A 23582-nucleotide genomic window follows, 5' to 3' on the forward strand; every position below is an offset into this window, starting at 1 on the left:
CGAGTGGATACAGGAGACTTGGATTATACTGCACGCTTTGTGTGAGTTAGTAAAACTGTATCAAAACCCCCCTTTACAATTGTTAAAAGCAGCCCCCATTGATTCATCAAGACATTTCTCAGTTTGATTCTCTGTTCACCGTGAAGACATGCGAGAAAAAACAACAAAGTTTTCTCCAAGAGTTGGAGGCAACACAGGGCGAGTCATTGATACACAAGAGACCCTTTTGCTTCCTAATCCGTTATGTATTCCTAAAAGTGGAATTACTGAAATGCATAACAATACTGATTAAAGACTAATGGATGTCTTGCGTCGGAGTACAGTGCCTGTTAGTCAGTGGGACAGCACCTGTGTGTCTCTGGACGGTGTCTGGAGGAGGGCAGCAGCAGCTCAGTGTGGTCACTCTGCTCAGCGGCCGTGCTCTTCGTGCCTCCCAGCAACGACACCACTACCTTGCTCATGTTCCCGTAGAAAATGTGAGCCTCGTTGGGCCGTTGGGGCAGGTCGTAGGCTACAGAACAGGTGGAGAATTACAGAGACACCCATACTTGAGACATGTACTCCAACAACCCTTTTTAAACCGAATCTGCTACTTCCAGTACGTTCCCTGTACATGTATAGTAACTGGTTCGACAACCTCAGCGTATAGACTAGAGCATCAGATGTAGAAGCTTTGAAGAGGAGACTAAACATATCTTCTGACGAGCATTATATGGACATCTTACTCTCTGTGACGATGTCCTCTCCCAGGAACTTCTCATTGAAGTCTATGTTTTTCAGCAGACTGTTTTCAGACAGAGCCTTCCGCACAGCCTCAGGTTTGCTCTGAAGCAATCTGAGAAGACAAAAGCAACACTATCTGGAATCAGATTTATAAAATCAGCACTTTTAAAGATTTCTATTATTATACATATCAGCATTCAAGTCATCTGTAGGCAGGTGCATCACACAAATACTGCTTTGTGCATTACAAAGCTGCCCAGAGACTATACTTGTTTTTGATCTTATTGTGGAAACTAGAAAATAAAATAATTGTTGATCAACATCAAAGGCTTCAGGTCACCTGCACTGTTCTTACTGCGTTGGTACAATCGGGTTAGAAATGCACATGTTTTCTTTGGAAACAGTTAAGGCAATAAAGGTGAATAGAGGAAAAATGAAAAAACGAATAGGAATCTACTTTGGATGCTTCATGCTGACGTCTATCATTAAAACCATCATCTTGTTTTGTATTACAAGTTTTCTGAATATCTATGTTTAAATATGTAAATTAGGTATTGTCTTACCAAATCTGTGTTAATTTGCAGACATCTAAACATTGGATAAAGCCAGGGTAAAAATTCTTTTGGAGACATATTAGAGTCAACGGTTTTACAGAGGGACTTTTGAATATCTCTTTGTATCACTCCATAAATTAGTAAAAATACAACAGACATAACTTTCACCATGTTTTTTAGGAATCAGAGAACTGCCTTTAAAGAAATGAGCTGTGGAATTCAAAACATTTTGAAAATACTGCGTGTGGTTCGGGTAAAAAAAAATAAAATAAAAAAGTCTTCTTCTTTCAAAGTAGTAAAATAAAACACCTGAATGTTTTCTTTCCCACTAGTCTGAAAGATGTTCCGGACACTAAACAGCCATGAAATCATACAATTGACCAGCGTATCAAAAACAATGTTTATACACCTGGAGTGTCTCCACTTAACTTTCCATTACACAGAACAGTGCTGTCGTGGTGAACGGCGCAAACTGATACAATGCAAAAGGACATTTTGGTTACATCAGAGCTCTGTAATAAACCTTTGATGAGGACGGGTCGGATTTAATTATCAGCTATAATTGACTACTAACTCCCTGCATTACAACTTTAATAACATAAAAGCAAACTGCGTTGGAAGGTCTCACCTCCTATACTGCTGCCTGGAGACCTCATCTCCACAAAACAGACAGACAGTAGCCAGCAGTGCATTGGCCGACTGACACAGGGCCTGTTCTCTCTGGGTGGACTTCATTAGCACAGTGATCACCTGGCAACACAAGCAAAGTCTTAGTAACAAGGACAAGACGCATAAGAATCAGATTTCTAAAGAAAAGTACCAACTATAGATATAAGACTACATGAAGGGAAAGTCTGCATTTATTGCTATATTTTAGTGCTATAATACTTCTCCTACCTCTTGCGTCCTTTCCTTCAGTACAAACTGTGACGGGGCCAGGCTGATGACAGAGGGCTCCATGACCGATCGTGTCTGCATATCGGAGAAGGCCACGGCTTTGATGTACGCTGCTCTGGAGCCCGTGTTCCTCACGCACAGGCACACTTTGCTGACGCGGCTGACGGCGATGCCGCTCAGCGTCGCCACGTAGCCGTCTGCCTGCTTCCTCTGGTCCTCCAGGATGATGTTGCTCGTCCCGCCGTAGCCCGACAGAGGAATCTGAGGATGGGGAAATATAGGAGCCCACTGAAACGTAACTCCATTTCCTTCTATAGAAATAATTGTTTTTAAAACGAGGCAAGAAAAGAGTCTGAAGTGAGACAATGCAAAGAGATCGCAGACTACAGAGAAAGAAGCCAGAGATCAAGGCGGGACCAAACGGTGACATCCTCACAGTGAACTTGACCCCGGGCTGAGAGGGCCGGACTCCAGACTGTTTGATCTCCAGCTTGGCCAACATGCACGCCACCCTGGTGGGAGCGAAGAGCAGGTGGACGGTCACGTCCTCTCTGGGACGGATGGACAGCTCCCCGTGTCGGGTCAGACGCTCTTCAAGACTGAACATGCTCTGGAGCTGAGGGAGGGAAAAAAGAAAAAGTGTATCTACTTCATATCTTCAACAAATGCTTCATCGTGGTTTTATTCGATGGTATATCAATTGCAAAAGGGTCAGGAGAAAGAGTAAAAAAAAAAAAAAAGGCCATTTTGAAGCGCAGAGCTCTACGATTTTGCCGTCGCCATGTTTTATTTGCTGCCAATGAACAGAAGTGACCATATTTGGAATGCGGAGGAGTGACGGATACGGCTCAGGTAGCGGCAGCGACCTGTCAATCACAAAGTAGCCCCGCCCTAATACTCTGCTTTATGGTCTATTTGACTAATGGAGCATAATGTACTAAATGAACATCATGCTGTACTGAAGAAGACTTGAAACTAGAGATTGAGACCATAAACTCATGTTTACTGAGGGAATAAATCAAGAGAGAAGTAGAGTCATTTTCTCATAGACTTCTATACAACCAGAGAATGCAGGTTTCCACAGTTTTCTGTTTCAACAGAAGTGACGCAGACCTCTGTAGGCCACTTCGCATCTGTGATCGAGGCTCAAAGAAGAAGAATGCACAGAATAAAAAAAGACAACGTCTCTGGTTCGGCTAAAACGATACTTAAAATAGTCAATCATGAGTCCAACAATGTTATAGGAATGCAATGCAATTCGGTGCAGTACTCCTTTCATGCCACATGAATGTATTCACCTCGGCCCTCTTTCCTATCTGGTTCGAGCTACACGTGTCTGTGCGGTCCAGTCGGTTGAACAAAGAAAATCCTGATTAAATAAAACCAGCTTTGGTCACAAACGCTTGCAGTGGATCGCTGAACAACAAACAAGGCACTGTGGAAATGAAACTCTGCATGAGATTCCAAGCAGGCAGTCGAAACAGACAAAACACCATGCGAGGACGCTCGAACAAGGAAGAATTGAGATGATGTTTTCGAGAAGTGCAAATAGTACAACCTACCTGAAAACAGTCCTGGTCTTGACCACGAATAAGCAGCCGCAGCTGCTGTGTGGAGTGGCTCGAGTTGTTCCTGAGAACCAGCTTCTGTTGGCTGGAAAACAATGGCGACCGTTGGTTATGTGACAAAAGTTAGTGTGCCGGAGTTCTGTGTCAAACTCGATGCCTTTGAAAAACGTTGACTTGAGACTGAGTCATTATCTCAACGTCCTACTTTAAGTCAACCCTGCGTCCAGTTAAACCTTTAAAGAAAGCATCCATTCTGTGGGGGATTCAGCCTGTCTGTACTTTACCTCTCTTCAAGGAGTATAAATAAACTGGGCATTATCTTGAAATAGCTTCTGAGAAATAACACTCCCTGTAGAGACCCTCTGTCCCTTCTCATGAATAACATTATACAAGCCCTAATAGAATAAGAAGGCCCATCGGGCCGTGACTTTTTTTTATTGATTACTTTCCAATGAATAATTGATAACTAAATTTTCTTTTTTTCCCTGCAACCAAGTAAAGGTGAAATGAGGAAATGACAAGTTGCTTACACAGCTCGTCCCAGAGTGACCCCTCCCCAGGCTACGAACTGCTTGTTGGAGAGAATTGGAGGAACGTCATCGGCAACGCCGGGACCAAAGACGGCAGCAAAGGGAATGGCAGGTTTCCCATAGTCCTCTGGGACAACTTCTCCTCTCAGGGTTACCTCATACTGAGGACCCGATGGCAGCACCAGGATGGTGAGAAGGCTGCAACACAACGGAGTCCATCACAACTACTGAGTCGAGCGTTTTTCATTAATTATGCGCCGTCGGTTACTTCAACAGCAATATATGTTTGGATACCTTTCTCGACATTTCCTGCTGGCCTGTGCTTTGAAGGACACCACGATGCTTTGCTCCTCTCCCATTCGCAGAGACAGTTCATCGGGCGTCACGGAGAAACTGTCCTCAGCATCGCTGCCCTTTAAACAGGAATGAATGAGAGACAATGAGAAGAAGAGGGCACACCTGTGGACAAGACAGCAAAGAAACGCTGGGAGGCAACAAGGAGGAAGACGTTACATAAATCAATAGAGCTGGGCATAAATTGATTTTATCAATTCATTTGAATAGTTTAGGACTCTTTAACTTGGGTAATTACACAACCACCATGGTTAAGGGGATGTGAACGTGTTTAATCTCATTTAAAAAGGTGTTTTTCTTCAGGGATGGAATGCAGTTTTTTAAAGAAACAACTTTAACTTATTTTTCTTTTTGAAGTGAAGTTTGATGAAAGTCAATAATTTCTTTGTCGGCCTAGTTTGTTTTTAAGAAGAACCGTGGTGTGATGTTGAAAAATCTGAGATTCGATTTTCCGGCCACACCGTCCAGCACTAAAATGAGAAAACAAGAAAAACAGGAGCGAAATATCATTGAATCCCTACTGCATGAGCCACAGTCCAAGCCCAAAATGTCAGAGGCTTACCGGTACTCAGATCTAATGGGAAACGTAAAGGTCAGAATTACCTTGAGCTTCAGCTGCACGTCAATGTTTCCTGCGTTCTTTAATGGCAGCGTCTGTTGACTGGATTTACCCGCTGGAGCAGACAGGCTGACAGTCTAGACAGAAGTAGCACAAGCACTCTTCAGAGGACACGGGAAGTTGAACAAGGAATGAAACACGACGATGTACCTCAAAACGTTGTGCATTCCATGAGGTTAACTTTTCACAGTTGGGCTCCGTGTGCTGACATGAACTTTAAAAATGGCCGAGGGTTAAAGCGGTCCGCAAATTCAAGACTCATTCTTCATCTGCCCGCTGTGAAGTAAACTACGATCGACTGTGTCGCAGATCGGATCAGCAGATAAAACAGGACGAATGAAAGAGTCAGAGCTGCCCTGATGATGCTCTTGTGCTGCCACAGATAGCTTCTGTTGATGTTTGACATGATTTCAACCACCCCACCAGAACACATCTCGGATCAACTACGGGCCGTTGCAACACTACTGATTAGCTTAGCTTGTCTAAGTTGGTCACTGATAATGACAATAGTCCGTGTATTCTTTTTCTTCAAATATACATTGTGCTGGTACAGTAATTGTCAGTTACATTTGATTGGCCAATGGAGAACCAGCTGCTCTACCTCACTCCTACAAAGACTTACTCGTCACATGGCATAAATAATGTCTTTGTCATGTATTTGTGTGCAGAGCTACACGATCAGTCTGAACAAAACAAACAGCCATATGGCCGATTGAGTACCTGCAGGTCTTTAGGAGCATGGACCCGTGCCGTTCCAGACCTGGCCCTGAGGGGAATACTCCTGATCACATGACTAGGACCAGGAGAGTCCACTTCAATGTCCACCCGAGCACTGTACTCATCAGCCGGACCAAGCTCTCCTGACAAGCACAAGCAGTAAGTGTCAGCAGCAAATGACTAGCTTTTGTTTGGTGATTTTCTTTATCACAGAAAAACAAAAAAGTTACTGGATGCAACAAAGAGAAGAGGGAGTGAGAGGACGCCTGTATGTAGGCAAATCGCCTGTACAGCATTTAATCAGTTACCTTTTGTGCTAAATGGGTTGAACTCTTCAGGGGGTAAAAGACAAAGCAAATACTCATTCCCACCACAAATACTTGTGTACTACACTAACATTAAACTTAGTTTTTTATAATACCTGGTTTTAGGAGGTGCTGCACCTCCTCTACCCGCATCTACGCTACTGCATAAATAATAATTAAATAAATAAATACATATACAAATTATTGACTGCTTGTTTTTCTGTACTATATTCCTTTTTAAAAATAGTTACTTATTTCCCCCTGGAAATTGCCCATACAGCATGCACTGTACTTTATACCTTAAGTGACATATTAAATAGTTAACACACCCCGCTGACTTTAGCCTAAGCATTCAGTGTTGATGTAAGGTTGGTTACCTGAAGAAACCGTGTACTTCTGAGGGGCCTTGAAGTGAACCCAGACCATGAAGCCCTGTGGATTCTGAAAAAAAGAACAAACAACTTATCATGAGACTGATGAACCCAGTTTCACTGCTTAATAGGAGAGTGTTACCCATATCTTAATGTTCCGCCTCTCCTTCAGAAACCAGTTGGAGTGGAATACCACAACCACATCAGCAAGCTTTAGATACATGCAGCTTCAAATAATATCAGTGACCCGAGGTGCTGAAGGATGTTTTAAGGATTTCTGGCATTTCTAACCTCTCCGTAGCTGGCATGCATCACGTGATTCATCACCGAGGGGGAGGGTACCGGCGTCATGTGTCCAGCCTGCTGTGCTGCATCAAATGTAGCGGAGACAGGCTGCGTGGAAAAGGTGAAGCATCGCCAAGCTGTAGCATTCTGGAGAAATGAGGTCAAACGTGAACCATTCAGAAACCATTTATTAAGCTCACTGCTGTGTTTCCGCTGCAAAGCAAAGCCAGTTGTTCTAAAACCATTTCAGTCCCTCAGAGTTAAGACCAGATTCATGCGGATGTAGGACCAACTGAATCCGGTGTTCAGATAACCTAGATTAGAATTAGATTATGTTTCAGAATATGTAGAAATTACAGATGCACTTATCGATCAGCAGCGGATAAATATATTTCTGTGATTCTGCAAAATAAAACGTGTTCATTTTGAAAAAACTTAATTAAATCAGACATATTATATTGTAATTCATTCCCGTCGTGCTGCTCAGGCTTATCGTGATGAACTAGAATACATAGAGTGAAGGAGAGGTTTTCACAGCAGTATGAAAGAGTGGTGAAAAAAAGCTACTAAATATTAGTTCTTCGAAAGAAAATTGTAATCGGCGGGTCAGACTTTGGCTAATAAAAAGACATTTGGTGCATCTCTGGCAGAAAAGCACTGTTGACTCACAGCGCTGATGACCAGCCTGATGGGCACTGTGGCATGAGTCCTGTTCAGCAGTTTGAGAGGAAGAGATTTGGTGCTGCCTCCAGGAAGGTCTCCAAAATCCAGACAGCCAGATTTGCTTACTTCAACCTGAGAATCAAAATGAAGTTGAGATCCTGTCCCACGGGCTATGCAACATATTTAAATGTCATTCACGGGTCCTTCAGTAGCGGCTCCCACCTCTAGTGCAGGACTCTCTGCTATGGCAAACAGCACCACCTTTTTAGCAAAGATGTTGGCCCTGGCAGCGACCTCAGTCAACGCTGATGCGGGCCAGGAGCAAACGCTGAAGACACACTGGTACACGCCAGCCTGTGGAGGGATGAACAACACCTTCTGCTCCTCTGTACTCTTGGGGGCAATGATCGTCTTGTTCTTCACTATAAGCCACTGGTACGGCAAGCTGTCCACCTGTAGGGGTTGGAATCGGGGACGGAAGAAAAAGTGATGATTAATAGAGCTGGTTTAGCCAGATATTTCTGAAGAGACTTTTATTTATTTTTCAGGGACAATGCACACTAATAAACAGTTACACTGTAAGTGAGCCAGAGAGGCTAATTTCCATCTGCTGTCCCCGGCCAGATGTTTCAAGGCATTCTAGCGTATCCTTTGAATCTGTCACCACTCTGTGCTTCCTGCTCACCTTCTCTCCATCGATGGCCAGGCTGGTGACAGTGATCGACACCTGCTGCCATCTCTCGGAGGGGTTGAAGAGGCTGAGGGAGGTCTGTGAGGCGATGCCGACGCAGCAGGCGTGAGGGAACCGCAGTTCTTCTGGCACCACCACATGGCCTGAGGACGACAGAGGAACAGGGATAGCTGATGCGGGGAAACGCTGCCCCTCTGTGGAGAAGAAGTGCCAAGTAATGCTTTACCGTCAGTGATTCTAAGAGATGCAAAGACTTGAGCACGATAATTTATCGCAGGATTTACAAATTAAGAGTTAAACCGTTTGTGGCAATTTTCTGATTTGCACAAGAAAATGATTATCTCCCTTACATTTAACAAACTGACCACACACACGCACACACACGAATATTAACAAGACGACAACACAGGGAATTAAAATGGGCGAAGGAAGTTAACTCATATAAACACAAAATCCACTGCTACCTCTCAGCTCCTCAAGACCACCTGCCACCAGTGGCTCTGGACCATAGTGACTGTAGGGCAAGTCCTGCTGGCCCTGATGGGGTCTGGGGAGGTGATGGGACCCAGCAGACACAGAAATCCCCAGATGACCTGATGCAGGATGGACGTGTCTCACTGTGAGATCACTGTTGGGTATGCCTGGGAAAAACAAAACAAAACAAAAAAAACAAAAAAACTAGAAGATGAGGCAGTTGCTCCATTATCGGTATTTTACGGTTTTGCCACAAATACCTCGGCATCATTTGTGAAAGCTGACAGTAAAGACATGCCTGTGGAGGACACGCTGAAGAGACTATTGCCTGTTGCTCCCACATGGTAGCCACCAGGATGCAATGGAGCTTCAGGTCCCAAATACTGCTGAGCCAGCTGGGGGTTGAAGAGAGAGCGTCCAGTGAAGAGGGACTGCATATCTGCTTGGTGGGGAAGGTCAATCAAGCCAGCACATTGGGGCTTAAAGCTGGGGATGGGCACATAGTGAAGTCCGTCTGACGAGTATGACGGAGGCATGCCGAGCCCACCAGCATACACCGAGCTAGCAGCGCCCCACTGCTGCGAGCTCTGGGGAGCTGCGTCGCTGCTGCTGCTCTGCTGGATGTTCACATTGCTGCAGTAGCCAGAGTCCACTTGTTTAGTGAGCTGTCTCGCGTTGGACTCGGAGAGTTGCTTGTGGTTCCTACAACCTGCTGAGAGCTCTCCAATTCTGTCCCCATGGTAGTGGTAGTTACATTCACTCTGGCTGCGCATGCAGCTCAGACCGGAAGCACTGCGGGAGGGCTCCGGGCTTTTACACTGCTGTGCTGGTAGCGGGTCCAGACTTTTAGAATGCTGCGGTTGCACCTGGTCCAGGCTTTTGGGCCGGCCGAGAATATCGAGGTCGGACTGTGCATCTGGTTCCATGGGGGGAGTCGGACTGAATCGGACGATGGTGGTGCTCAGCGCCATGGTGCAGTTGTTCTGTGGACGGCAACAAGAAGAACAACCCACGACGCTTAATACCACACTCATGATTAACAAAGAACTAAAAACATTTCTCCAATAAACTGACGCAGAAAACATAATTCACTATTTCATCCTTTTAGGTCAGAGTGCGTATGTACTCCTTTAAAAATACATGTTTAACATCTCATTTCTGCAACATCAACAACAGTTAAACAGGTCAAACTGCAGCGCTTCAAATGTAGCTTGTCGAGACCATATCTCCAGATTTCAACAACATTGACAGTGACCTGGCTTTGCAACATTCATTTCAAAAGAGAACTGCCCTTCATGTCTCACGCATAAGGATGGGTATTACAGTCAGGGCCATAAGGACACTTATGGTCTGAAGAAAAAAAGAAAGTCTAGACTTCAACCACATATTGACTGCTTCATTTCAACAGAACTTTCAGTGCTGCTGCAGCAGAGATCAGGTACGCTGGACCTTGTCCTACCGTACCTTTTGCCTGTCAGGTGGAGGTACGACAGGGCCATCGCTCATTGAGATGTACGTGAGCCTGCTGGGACTCGGGCTGGAGCAGGTAGACCGAGGAGAGAGGTCGACACCTGGACGGTTGTCTGCCAGACCACCGCTGGACGACACGGGTGACGCCATACTGGTGAGACAAGACAAAGTACTCAAAATACAAACGTCCTGTCTGTCAGTAGTAGAAACTTAAAGTACACCGGACAAGAGACTAAATGTTTAAGATGAATGGTTACTCAGTTACTCTCTTGTCAAGGAATCAATTTATCCATTTGGGTAAAGTTGAAACCGAAGCCATAAAAAGTTACGACTTAACAAAAAGTACTAATATTCAATTCTTTTGACATATTAGGACCATGTGTGATACAGTACCCATCAGCACTGGGAACGGAGGTCTGACTTGGAGAGGAGTGAGTGAGCGGGGAGGTGGACGGTCTGAAGCTGCACTGAGTCTCCTCCACACCGGGCTCAGGGAAACCCTTCGGCAGTTCTGAGGAACAAGGTTATCGTTAACATACACACTCATGATGTCATCGGGGCTGTGTATGGGCAAGACTCTGGCCATATGATACAAGGGTTATGATTCTACATACTAAGATACTGTAAGGACACTTTACACTGATCTGCCACTGCAATCATTTTTCAGGAAATTTAGATTTTCAGGAGAGGCGTCCTGATGGATACACGTTTGACATTTCAATATGTGTTTGTAAAAAAAGCACTCGCAAGATGCTGGTTACTTCCTGTACGATACATGAGTGTAGGGGTACAGAGAGTTTTGATATAGTAAATTACATTCATGTTATTACTAGTGCTGGGCAACGATTCAAATATTAATTCTGGACCAAGTGGGTCAAATATGTCCGAGCCTTGAGGCCAGATTTTGTCTCCCCAGACACATTTTTCATTGCTCTTGGGTGCCCTCACCACAAATGTACCAAGTTACCCAATTTTGATCAAATTTGTGGACAGCAGGAGAAATAAAATTGCCCTTGTGCTGATGCATGTTTCATAATTTAAACAACTGTCCCAAAAATTATTAAACGATTGTATTCTATTCACTATTTTAGGGAGGCGGAAGATAGACAACGCTCATTTAGTGTTGTGTTTGAACCCCCCTACTGCTAGATAGCAAAGTATTGATATTTTCTTCAAGCCCTAGATGTCATCTCAATATTCTCACAGTGGCAATACTTTCAAATGATGTGCAACATGCTGTCTACTGATCTCTACAGTTGTTTGAATAAAGGTGATGACTGCCCAGACAACTGCTGCATGTGTGCTGTTAAAATCACAAGCCCCGTCATTTCTGCTTTTCACTCACCGGACACAGAGTCCAGTGGAGGCTGAGTGTTTTGGCAAGAGAAGCAAACATGTTTCTCCAGAGAGCTGCAAGGTAGCGGAGCGGCCGAGATATTCCTGGGTTTCTTGTCTGGAGAATGACTCCGTCTGTCCTGCTGCTGCCGGCCTGCAGAGGAACCTTTAAAACAAGGCAGGCTCGACTGACCTGTCCTCAGGCCTGGTGGGGTACTTTGCAAGACAGGTGAGGCGGGAGAGCCTTCATCACTCTTTTGTGATGTTTCGAGGAAAGACATAGTATTGCTGGATGCGTGTGGGTTCAGTTCCCCTGGCTTTACACCATTTTCTGTGAGGGTCCTGCTGGAGGAAGCACATGTCTTCTCGCACGCTGTTATTTTGTCTGCAGGAGGCGAGACAGTGGAGGCTTGCCCTGAGCCCACAGACCTTCTGGAAGAGCTGAAAGATGTACGAGGACGAGGAATAGAGCTTCTTTTTGAGAGGCTCTTATGACCTGGAGATAACGAGGAGCTAGAGTTTACTGTCGTCTCTCTTCCTCCGTCTTTGTCCTCTGTTTCTGTTCTCGTGGGTCTCTGTAGAGTCTCGCTATCCACTCGCTGAGCTGAGCTCCCCTGTTCCTCGGGACGTCCTGCCTCGGGGCTCCTGTGAGAGCTGCCGAGGTTGTCGGCCCAGCCGGTGAGGTCAAAGATAGTGTGCCCCGCAGAGACATCGCTGCTGCCCGACACATCGGCCTTTTTCAGGTATTTCTCCATGTCGAAGCCGCTCATCTCTCCGACACAGTTCCTCTGCAGTGCGTCCAGCAGGCTGCCCTGCTCTGGCTCAGGGAGGATCTATGTAGAGGGAAAAAAAATTTCATTTACACTTCGAAAAAGGGAAGATAGGAGATCGCACTGTCACTGTTGCCGATCCCTGCAGCACAAATACATATCGTAATTTAAGTATTTAATGTCAACAAACGTAAAAGTATATATTTTTTCTTTGTGTAGTTCTAAAGAGGATTACTTTCAAGGGAAGGTATGTTTCTCAGTTTGTCCTAGTGAGACATAATATATTAATATTGTTCTTAGACCAGAAAACAAACTATGTTAACTCCGATTGAGAGCACTTTTGCAGCATATGGTAATGAACAAATCAAGACTATTAACTATAAGAGGAATATTTGAAGAAAAACAACAAAAAAAGCAAAGCCTTACATGCTCAGCAGAGCGTGGTTCCCCTGTGCAGTTGACAGCAGGTCCAATAAGTCCTGCCGACTCAGGTCGATTCCTCGCCCTGCTCCTCTTGGTCAGCTCCACGATCATGGCAGCCAGCTGCGATGGGTCGGTGCTGATGGACGCGTCGGCAATGGCTGAAGCGATTGTGCTGATACTCAGCATCAGGTGGCTGTTGTTGGGGGACACGCAGCTTTGGTTTCCCGGGCTCGAATCAGAGCTAGAGGCCTCAGTGTGGTCAGGTAGTGCAGCTCTACCAGCGTTATCCTAAAGAGGAGACGGGATCTCATGTCAGAAAGCCATACTGCCACGCATGTAACCCTACATGGAGATATTGACACATCAACTCATCCCAAAGAGTCCCTGTACCTCCTGTTCACGTGGTTCTGGATCAGTAACACCTTTCGGTGACATCCTTTCACCTGGTGCCTCTAGAGTTTTGTCCAGGTCCTCTGCAAGGAGATGATCATGAGTAACAGTGCAGTGTGAATGACTGGAAAACACAGAAAACAGCTGGTACTACTACATGAGCCTAGAAAGAGATTCTTCAGCCCGAGCGATGCCGTGAACACACCTGGGTTGAGGGTTTTGTCTGCTTCGCTGAGCTCCATGGTGTCACTGTGAGGAGAATTGTGACTAGCTGACAAGTCTGAGGGGTGAATCAGGGGAAACGGTTCCCTTTTCTCTGGAGAGGTGATGATGTAGCCGAAGGACGGCTAGAGGAACAAAGATGGAGCTATGAATACATGTTACAGTCAGACAGACTTTAAAACAATCTTCTTCAGCCCTGCCATAAATATTAGTCTCCCAGCAACAATAATAATAAAAAAAAAACATTCACCCGTTTCACCCAATCCACATCATCGGCGCTACCCAGACAACCCAGGGCTTCAGAGCGCTGTCCAAAAAACTGCCCCAAAGTCAGTCGCAGGTAGCTGTGGTCCCCCTGCTTGAACTCAGAGGACACCTGGGAGGCCCTCATCAGGATGTGGCTGTTGGCGGGGGCCTTCCAAGAGGAGTCGCTTTGAAAGGTGCCGTTGCTGCTGGCTGGTTCAATCTGCTCCTCCTGCGCAAACAGCAATACTTATAATAAACCACAAACTGCTGTGCTTTATGAAAATGCATGGTAGCTGAGAGTTTTAGCGGCCTGTTAGTGTCTTCTCTCACGATACGGCACCAACACATCAAGGACTAAATGGGGCCGTTGTGTACCTGCATGAATTGGTGCTCCTTCTCAAATTCCTCTTGATCCTTAACTATCTTTCCTATAGCATCACCTGCAAGGAGGAAAAATAAGTGTCAATGTATCAACAGTATCCTGCACTAACAGTAACTTAGAGCAATCTTTGAGTAAATGCAATAGAGCTGTGGCCTTTGTACGTACTGGCAGGAAGAAAGTCCTCAGTCTGAAACTGGGTAACAGTCTCCGATATCTTCCCGTCAACCTCTTTCTCAAAGGAGGAGTAGTATGCCAGGTCGGTCACCCACTGCCCCTCTTCGTTCTGGTACACCACACTATTGGTGGCATTGGCCCCTGAAGAGACAAGCAATGCTGTTAACACCTTACACCACGCAGCGATGGGCCGCATGACGGAAATGATACATAAACGAATAAACTAATTTCCTCTCGTCTTTGTTTCGTATCCAAGATTTGGTCCTATTTTGTAGGTATCCATTGATTTCTGGGATTCGTCAATGTTTTCTTTTTTTGCGCTTCTTAGGTTGGAGTACATTTCACGAGCGCACTCTTACCAAGATAAGAAAAACAACATCTGGTTTTCAGTCCACAAACTGTTTATCCAACTAGGAAACATTTTTAAATGAGAACCATAAAAAAAAAAAATAAATAAAAAAAAAAAAAAATAAATAAAAAAAAGCATGACCACCAAATACTGTGAGTCCATTGGGTCCAATTAACAAACTCTATAAAACCCCTGTGCGATATGGCATGCGTTCAGCTTCTGAATGGCTTACAAGCTGCTCTTTGATTGTTTCTGGTTTTCCTGGAACACCATTACTGACACGTGTATTTAAACAGCTTATTAAACAGTACATCCAGTTCACGAATGCTGAAGTTCTTCTTCCTCGTTTTTTTGGTGGCATCTCTTCAATTCTTGGGCGTGTGCCAGAGTAAAGTGGCAACTATAATAACTTATATTCTACCGTTTCTCTCCATGTCAATGGGATGTGATCCTAACAAGCATTATTTCAACTCCCGCCAGCATTACAGGGACAATACTGATGACTTCATTGCAGCCCATTGACTTTCAGACACGAGGGTGAAGATTCATTTGGACAAAGAGTATTTGCACACGGCCCTTATATAGCGTTTAATTAAAAAAACATGGCCACGTGCCTCAAATTCATGAGCATGTGGGGTCCATCCTTCAGCACAGATGGGTAAGGGCACATTTAGGGGCGACCCAATAGCCGAGCGATTAGTAAATACCCTGAGCAGAGGTTCTCAGGTAAGATTCACAGCTCGACGGAGTGTCTGCACGTCATTTCTCTTCTCCCTCGGCCTACATTCCCTCTCCACTACCCCCAGGGCACCCCCCTGCGCACCCCCGGGGGAGCTGCCTCTAGGGGGTGCGCGAGAGGAAAAATGTAATGGTGGTCTCATGGTGCAGTCCTGTCTCCTAAAAATGACGTTCCCCCAAAACTAAAATGCATTCTCAATTACGTTTTACCATGAACGTATTTTCTCCCTGATTACGTTTGTGTTTGACGTATTACAAATACGTTTGTCATCAGCATATCTTTGCCATACTCTAGTCTTTATGTTTCTGTGATCTGCCTCGCCTCTACCCCGCCACCCACGAGTTGTTGACCCGCGGCCTGTTCCGAGGGCTGACAGACCTGACGATGGGGTGCCTCGCGGCGGGGACGGCTGGAGACCTCGCGTCCCAGCGCCAACGAGTGAGCGCCCGCCACTCGGAACCATAAAACCAAGTCCCGGATTTCACCCGGGGGACATTCTGGAGGTATTGTGACCGGGTGATGTGCCTCGTTGCTGGGGAGGTATGAGCCGAGAGTGGCGGGGTGTTATGGAGGTTTATATTACAACTCGGTGTTGTTCCCGTGCGTCGATGAGCGCATTTCTGCCGGAGACAGGCGGCACGGTGCAGGAAGTTTTTTTGTCTTTTTTATCTTTTAAACAAACGCCACGCGCGAGCAAACTGTTCTCTCATGAGTCCGATTTTTATGCGGCTATAAATGGGCTCTGTTGCTTTTTTTTTTTTTTTTAAGGTGGGGGGATTGAGGGTGTGTGAACCCGGTCGGGATGTAGAAGGGGGTGCGTGGCCTAAAAAGTTTGGGAACCGCTGACCTAGAGCTAAATGTCACAGATAAAGCCAACCTTGTTGAAACTCCATCTCCAGGTTGGCTGGGCAATGGGTCCAGCCATCATCTGAATCCTCTCGGTCCTGGTGGAAGCTCTGGGAGAAGTACTTGAGTTCCAGCGAGGTGGAAAGGGGATTGTTGCCATCCTCACTGCTGCTGTCCGAGGCCTCTGCTGCGGTCAATTCACCACAAGGCCCTCCCCTTAGGCCCAAGCAAGGCCTGGATCCATCAGGCTCATCTACTCCTCCTCCATCATCATCATCATCATCATCGCATTCTGGCAGCAGCACCTACGGGTGAGTTTTTGGACAAAGGATATAAAGGCTAGATAACAATGACAGTTTGTTTGGATACTTGTCTCTGAGCTCTCAATTTGATTCAAACAGGTTGGAATGTGCAATGTTACATGTTGAGCGTGTTGTACCTGGGAGAGGTGGAAGCTTCCTTGGGTGCCTTGAAGGTGGGAGAAAGTTAGATTTGCCGAGTCCTGAGGTCTCCTGAGTCCAGCTCCACTCCTCAGGTAGGCCGAGTCCAGCAGTCGGTCCACAGTGGGCCCAGACTCGGTGCTCTCCATCGCATCCTGCCATTCAAATCAGAACCACGTTGACAAACAGAGCCATGAATCATATTCATCAGTATTTTAGCCATTGCAGCTTTAACTTTAATACAGTGTTCTATTGTGCAGGGCTTCGCGTTTTCTTGTTAAATCAACAGTTTGTCTTTTTATTTTTCACTGAACTCCTCTACGTATCACCACCATTAAATTGAAGTAATAAAAAAAAAAAAATAGAGAAATACCATATGATATTATAAAATCAATATATGCCTGATTAAATTACCCGCCAGTGGAGCAGTTATAGTAACATTGGAGGTTGTGGTGCATCTGTACTCACCAGTGCCTCCTGGCGGTCCAGGACCATGCTCCAGTTGACAGGAGAAAGCCTCTGAGTTCCCCTCGATGGTCCAAAAGAGCTGACCTCTCCTATTCCTACAGGACCCACACGGTCGCCCATCTGCAAACATTGTGGAATGATTCAACTGTAAAAAAAACTATAGAAGACAACAGTGGGCCAATAAAATCTACATTATGAGGGCATACAGGAAGTATGTGAGGTGTAGAAAAAGACGCCTCCAATAGGATTTAAAGTGTGTATAAAATCCGCAGATGAAGCCCAAGTGTCTGATAACATTTCTGACACCGATGAGCAACCTCGCCGCTACCTCAGTGCAGCAAGAAGTGAGCCTCATTCTTACCTCAGTATGTCTGGAGAGACCGCTCCTTCCGTGTCCTGGCAGATTGAGGTCGCCGTCCTCATCCTCGCCAGCAGCACTGCTCCCCACGATCCCCAGCCCGCGCAGGACATCATAGGTGGTCTGGACGACGGGCGCCGGGAGGGGGATGGTCGAAACGCCTCCGTCGTTTCCGCTTTCCTCACTCCCACTGCTCCCATCCCCACCTCCTCCATCCCCTGGAGTTACGCAATGACACAAACAACGGTGGTCACTTTAACATTAAAGCGGCCTCAAAACTACTATTGAATACATATAACATGCATTCACTTGCACTTTATCAAGAACACAGGAAAGCCAGCCAGAGAACCAAAACGGAATAATAAGGCAGTGAAGGACAGTGATTGAAGCATATTGTACCCGTGACTGCAGGGTTGATGACTTGTCCCTCAGCAGATCGTCTGTGTTCGATCCCAGACAGAGACGGACCGCCGCGGCCGCTGGAGGCATCGTCATCAGAACTGCCTCCCTCTAAGCCCGGCCTGAAACTGGGACGGTTACTCTCTCCAACCTGTGCACGCACGCGCACACACACACACACACGCACACACGCACACACGTAAAGTACATGTCAATCCGAAATGATGGAGCTACTGGATGTAGGTTTTTTTTTTTAGGCTTTAACTGATTATTATATTTGAGAGTTTTTAACGTCTGATAATATTGGCTTTTATGTCTGACCAGCTGTCTGGAGGTGCTGGGCAGCAGCCGGATCCTGGTGGCACTGCTGCTCCTTCTGACACACTCCAGCTCGTCCTCGGTGTCCTCGTCGCTGGCAGGACACGAGTCCATACCCGTAGCAGCCAGACGCACATCCGGCATCTGGAAGTCCTCCTGAAGAAAAGTAAGAGAGAAGAGAATCAATGAAAAGGGGAAAACGTTGACTGGTCGTTTGATTGGAGTTAAATATATGATTCACAAAAGTAACAACAGATTTGCAGGTAGAGAGTCAGACCAGTTGGGCAGCCTTTGCCAAACCGCAAATTTCCAGGTGATATTCATGAAACTCAACAGTATTTTCAGGCAGAACGATCATATTCATACTCTTCTCCATGCAAGCTGGATGCAGCACATGGGCACAAAACAGTAAGGGCGTCAATGTGCTCACCTGATTGTAGTCATCCAGGAACTGGTGTCTATACTGGTCTGGTTCTGTGGAACTTGGGTTTGATGCGTTGTCATTAACACCGGGGAGTCCCTATGAACAAATATATACACATTAATGGGGACACTGAGACAAAAAGATCACGTAAATGACAGTTGAATGAAAAGCCACTTTAAACAGTTGTCCAATGACTCACTAGTGCTGGTACGGTGTAAGAGGCAAAGTGTTTCAAAGGGGACTTACTGTTGCAGGAATCTCTTGGCCCTCCACTCTGCCTCTCTGCATGGCAGGAGGCACCAGATTATTGCAATACTGCTCGAGCTCATCATCGGGCAAGTCGTTCGAATCAATGTCATCATCTGGGAATCAAACGCACATTCACAAAAGGACTCAAGCTTTGACAAAATGGCGGTAATCTACATTTAACAAATAAAATCAAGGCAGCATGAACCTGTGATGTCGCTGTTCATGCTGTCCACACACATGAGCTTCTCGTTCACCAGGAAGCTCGAGTTGCTGCCACTGAAATGGTCACTGTCCTCTCCCTCACTCTGCACGTTGTGCTCCTCGGCTGTAGCTGGTAAAGGCTGGGCCTGTTTGAACTGCCCAGGAAACGAGAACGGATTCACAGGTACCTGATCAGAGATTTGTTGGAGGTAAAAACAGCATTTATACACGAGAAACATTGTTTAAAATCCAAAACACCAACCTATATTTAAAAATACTTTTGAAAATCCTTTGTATCCTGTAAGGCAGGGATTCCCAAAGTGGGGTGCGCGCACCCCTGGGGGTGCGCGAGCTGCCTCTAGGGGGTGCGCGAGAGGAAAAGTGTAATGGCGGTCTGATGGTGTAATAATATTAAATATAAAAAAAAAATGTAATTTTAATTTAAAAACTGTCAGGTGGGACATCTGAAGCTATCAGTCGTAAAAGAGGAGAGGGACAGAGAGAGAGAGAGGAATCGGAGGCGAGGGGAACGGAGAGGTGCGTTGAGGAGAGACCGGGAGAAGAAATCGAGCCAGAGTCAGAGGAAGATGAGACGGAGGAGACCGAAAAGGAGGAAGGGATAGCACAGACAAATCGGGAGCACATCGGCCCATCGCGGAGTCAAGGTGAAAAAAGAGGAAACGAGAGAGCATCAGACTGGGAAAAAAAGAGGAAATATGATGAAAAGTATCTGTGTCTGGGCTTCACTTGGATTGGCAACGCAGATTCCCCAAAGCCACAGTGCGTGGTGTGCAGTGAGGTTCTGGCTAACAGTCTGAAGCTCTTATTTACGTCGCCACCTGAACACCAAGCATGCCAGTGCAAGTCAAAAGCCCCTTACATTGTTTATATCGAAATTGGAGGAGTTACAAAACAGCCAAAACAACTGCAGTCTCATTCATGTGTTGGTCTATAAATGACGCACTACGGGCTTCATATCTGGTTACAGAATAGCGAGAAAGGGGCTACCGCACACAATCGCCGAAGACGTGAGCTTGCCAGCTGCCAGAGAGATGGTGGAATGTATGATTGGGGAGAAAGAAGCAAAAAAGTTGGACATGATCCCGGTGTCCAACAACACTGTGTCGCGCCGCATCGATGCTTTGTCCGAAGACATCCTGGCTGCATTAGTCGGTCATTAATTGTAAATTAAATGTGATAATCTGCCTCTGAGCCTGTGCGTGTGTGCTCGCATCCGTATTGCTCTTTAAAAGTGACGCCTTGTGTCACTGAAAGTTATTGAAACTTTGTTGCAGTGTTTCAGGGCGTTTTCACACCTTCAGTTCGTTTGCTTTGTTGCAGTTGCTCCTTTGTTCGGTTTGTGTTCACATTGCAACATTTAACAGCGGACTAAATCTTGTAAACAAATGCCACGCGCGAGCAAACTGTTCTCTCATTGGTCCGATTCTTATGCGGCTATGAAGGCTTAAAAGGCTCTGTTGCTTCTTTTTTTTTTTTTTTATTAAGGGGGGGGGGGGGGGGGTGCGCGCGAACCCGGTCGGGATGTAGAAGGGGGTGCGCTGCCTAAAAAGTTTGGGAACCGCTGCTGTAAGGAACCGGGGTAGACCGAGACTATTTAGAAAGACGAAATATGCCTAATTATAAAGACATTAAACTGAAAATTAAGCAACATAAAGGGTTTTCAATTATACGAGTTAAGCCTCAACATGGGCCACATGGCTTTCTCCTTCTGATATGCACATGAAAAGGTCCCCATTTTTATGAGCAAAAAATAACTTTATTATCTGTATGGCCCAGTTTTGAGTCTACGAGTTACTGCAAAAGAGCAATCACATAAAATGTGAAACTGTCAGCTGGTCAAGAGTTACCAAAATGTGTACCGTTGCATTCGTGCTGTCTAGATGTCCAAAATGAGCAAATGTCAGAAGGCCTGTTGACAGATCTGTCAGAAGAGACAGGAAAGACAAAGTACATTAGTATTATTCAAAGAAAACAAGTCTTCATCTAGCAATGAGAATTATTTCATCTTTATGTATCAGAAAGCACAAATATACGTCCATGCAGTATTAGGTGAACCCACCGTTGATACGTTTTCCAATCAAGAAAGGAGTAATTACTGATTCTGAGGCTGGGCAGTATGGCCACAGTGTTACACCTATTGACCTTTTCACAGTTTACATCATAACACATTCTAAATGGACTCCTTTATATTTCCTGTTATGATGTTTGTTTGTGCACGAGCTGACAGGAAGCAACCGTGGACCAAAGCCGTTGCCATAGCAACAGATTGGCAATAGAAACACCAACGAAGATAGACCGGTGCGTTGATATTTACCCGTCCCAAGTTCCGTGTGCCGGCCGTGGACTGAGCCCATCGCCGTGGTAGGGAGCCCCAGCATGGAGCCTCGGTTTTGAGATGCGCTTTCATCCAAATGAATCTGCACCAGCATGTCTGAGAGACGGTGGGCGGCAATGAAGTCATCCGCATTGTCCCTTTAAAGCAGGCGGGATGTCAACAATTAGGATCACACAAAAAGAAGGTGGAATACACTAATAAGACATTAAGAATGTCCAACCCTCCGTAGTTACACACACAAAATATATATTTAGGAGTTAACAGTAGGCTGACACTCTTAGCATGAGTCACTGTAATTGAATTAAACTGTCGAATGTACATAACTGGAAAAGTACGTCGTGAACTAATTCAACCTCGACGGGTTAACGCACAAAAAGATGAATTAATATTTCGACGAATTGCTTTTTTTCTTCTTCCCTGACAACATTGCTCAAAAAATAAATCAGCAGTGTGAGCTACATGTATTTATATACTCACAAGTCATCCCTGAAGCTGAGGGCAAACTTGGGCTGTTCTCGAACAGATGACTGTGAGTTGGCCTCCAGATATGAAGCCTCAACAGGATCGCCTCTGTAAAGCAAGAGCACATGGCACTGATGGTACAAAACAACTGGTTGTATCATGCTAAACAGCTCCACATCAGGGTTACTGCTCCAAAATTACAATTAGCAAGAGAGCACTGACTCACTGTGAACATCCTGTTACTTTAGTGGGAACTGTAAGACACCAGAAAGGGCTGCAGCAACATGTATCCATATGCAGTTCTATATTTGGCATTCATGTCTCAGTGTTTTGTCATAATGTATTCCTATCTTATCTATTTTTAGCATGAAACTACTTCATTTTTCCAGCAGCATTTCAATGCTTAAATTAGTAAAAACACAAACTTCCCAAAACAGGAATTGGGAAAAGATGTCAGCATTCATTCTCACACTAAGTCAAAAACAGTTTGTGTCATGAGTCACAGATTAATGTATGAGAGCATTTCCACAAAAAGCCACATCTGTCCCAAGCAGCAGCAGCGGGCTCCCACCTGTTGTCAGAGCCGGGTTTAATTTTAGCCTCTGTGGAGGCAGCCACTGGAAGTCCTGGGCCTGAACCCAGTGTCACATTCCCCAGGGTGGCGCGGCCGCCGGTGCTGTCCAGGGACTTGCAGAGGAAACTGGGGAAGGCTTCATCTTCCAGCTTGTAGAAACTTTCCGCCATGGTTAGGAATAGAGGAGGGTGACAGCCAAATGTGGCTCGACTTCAGTTCAGCAGGTGAAGACCATCTGAAATGTCTAGGACTAGGGGACATAAAAGGCAGGTCGGTATTACTTTAGGAACTCCAAGTAAAATACATGCAAACTTTACAGTGCGCTGGCAGGGATGGGACCATTTAACGTTAGATTGTATGTCGGCGTGTTGATACCACCTCACAGCTGCGAAAATCAGATAAGAAAAGTAGTTTACCGCGAATACTTACAAAAAGATATGTTCATGCATATTGGTTCAACGGGTGTGAAGTTTGGTCTAACTAGCTACCCAGAAAACACACTGACGGGCTAACTTGATTTACCTAGGTTAGCTTACTTTCAACGCTAGCCCCTTGCTAAAAACAAGAGGGGTTTGTCAAAAGCACCAACACACTCAAAATCGGAGCGAACTGACGTTATCTTCCATTATTCAGTTCGATACAAGTGTTACAACACAAGTTACAGACGACACAGATAAGTTGACTAAAACTGGGCTGCCATAACCACAAAGCCATTTCAGCAAGAGAGTTAACGTTTGCGCTAAATCATAATGTTCACGATAGTTGGACTTCAACTCACGTCCGACACTTCAGAAGACCGCCGAGAGCTCGGTTCCTGTCCAACTCGAGGTTTGTCTCTATAAATTGTTGCGAGGCGTCGTTAAGTTCCAAAAGAAACTTCCCAAACACTTAAGATAGTCATTATATCCTAAAGGAGGCACAACTGTTCTGAGGACCCAAGCAGCGCCCAGAATCCACAGGAAGCCCGCGTGAGCGTCCATGTCACGTGGGCGGGACTTAACCAATTGAAACCGCTTTGATTGAACGACTAAACTGAGGAGGAGGAAATTGTCTATCTCGATAGGCTGAGATTCACGTTATTCCGCTGGACTTTTAGACACTTGGGACAGTTTGGGCATCGGCACATCACTGCATCCATCGTGTTTGCCCATACAAGATGAATGAAAGAGAGGGGAGGGGGAGGGAGTTGTTTTTAGACTTCAGCCATAATGTAATGGCAATATAAAATACAACAAT

The 23582-nt window shown here is 45.5% G+C and overlaps 1 protein-coding gene across 1 annotated transcript in view; it reads right to left on the reverse strand.

Moving 5' to 3' along the window:
• cep192 (centrosomal protein 192) overlaps positions 1-23201 on the reverse strand; it is a 33184-nt gene extending 9983 nt beyond the window's left edge. The window contains exons 1-40 of the mRNA XM_079275363.1: positions 23125-23201; positions 22344-22596; positions 21788-21880; positions 21290-21447; positions 20835-20896; positions 18959-19109; positions 18751-18866; positions 18511-18600; positions 18084-18236; positions 17763-17913; positions 17367-17581; positions 17006-17125; positions 16537-16692; positions 16129-16402; positions 14155-14304; positions 13983-14047; positions 13612-13836; positions 13345-13486; positions 13140-13222; positions 12753-13037; positions 11567-12389; positions 10615-10732; positions 10216-10372; positions 9050-9734; positions 8742-8918; positions 8272-8420; positions 7809-8039; positions 7593-7718; positions 6930-7070; positions 6645-6708; positions 5966-6105; positions 5230-5322; positions 4567-4685; positions 4273-4470; positions 3737-3827; positions 2611-2790; positions 2175-2435; positions 1906-2027; positions 726-835; positions 349-511 (exon numbers count right to left, since the gene is read on the reverse strand). Coding sequence (XP_079131489.1) covers positions 349-511; positions 726-835; positions 1906-2027; positions 2175-2435; positions 2611-2790; positions 3737-3827; positions 4273-4470; positions 4567-4685; positions 5230-5322; positions 5966-6105; positions 6645-6708; positions 6930-7070; positions 7593-7718; positions 7809-8039; positions 8272-8420; positions 8742-8918; positions 9050-9734; positions 10216-10372; positions 10615-10732; positions 11567-12389; positions 12753-13037; positions 13140-13222; positions 13345-13486; positions 13612-13836; positions 13983-14047; positions 14155-14304; positions 16129-16402; positions 16537-16692; positions 17006-17125; positions 17367-17581; positions 17763-17913; positions 18084-18236; positions 18511-18600; positions 18751-18866; positions 18959-19109; positions 20835-20896; positions 21290-21447; positions 21788-21880; positions 22344-22516 — 7010 coding nt within the window. The 5' untranslated portion in view covers positions 22517-22596; positions 23125-23201. The remainder of the gene's footprint in view (positions 1-348; positions 512-725; positions 836-1905; positions 2028-2174; positions 2436-2610; positions 2791-3736; positions 3828-4272; positions 4471-4566; positions 4686-5229; positions 5323-5965; positions 6106-6644; positions 6709-6929; positions 7071-7592; positions 7719-7808; positions 8040-8271; positions 8421-8741; positions 8919-9049; positions 9735-10215; positions 10373-10614; positions 10733-11566; positions 12390-12752; positions 13038-13139; positions 13223-13344; positions 13487-13611; positions 13837-13982; positions 14048-14154; positions 14305-16128; positions 16403-16536; positions 16693-17005; positions 17126-17366; positions 17582-17762; positions 17914-18083; positions 18237-18510; positions 18601-18750; positions 18867-18958; positions 19110-20834; positions 20897-21289; positions 21448-21787; positions 21881-22343; positions 22597-23124) is intronic.
• Between the last annotated feature and the right edge of the window lie 381 nt (positions 23202-23582).

This window comes from Melanostigma gelatinosum (genome assembly GCF_949748355.1).
Source record: "Melanostigma gelatinosum genome assembly, chromosome: 9".
NCBI lineage: Eukaryota > Metazoa > Chordata > Actinopteri > Perciformes > Zoarcidae > Melanostigma > Melanostigma gelatinosum.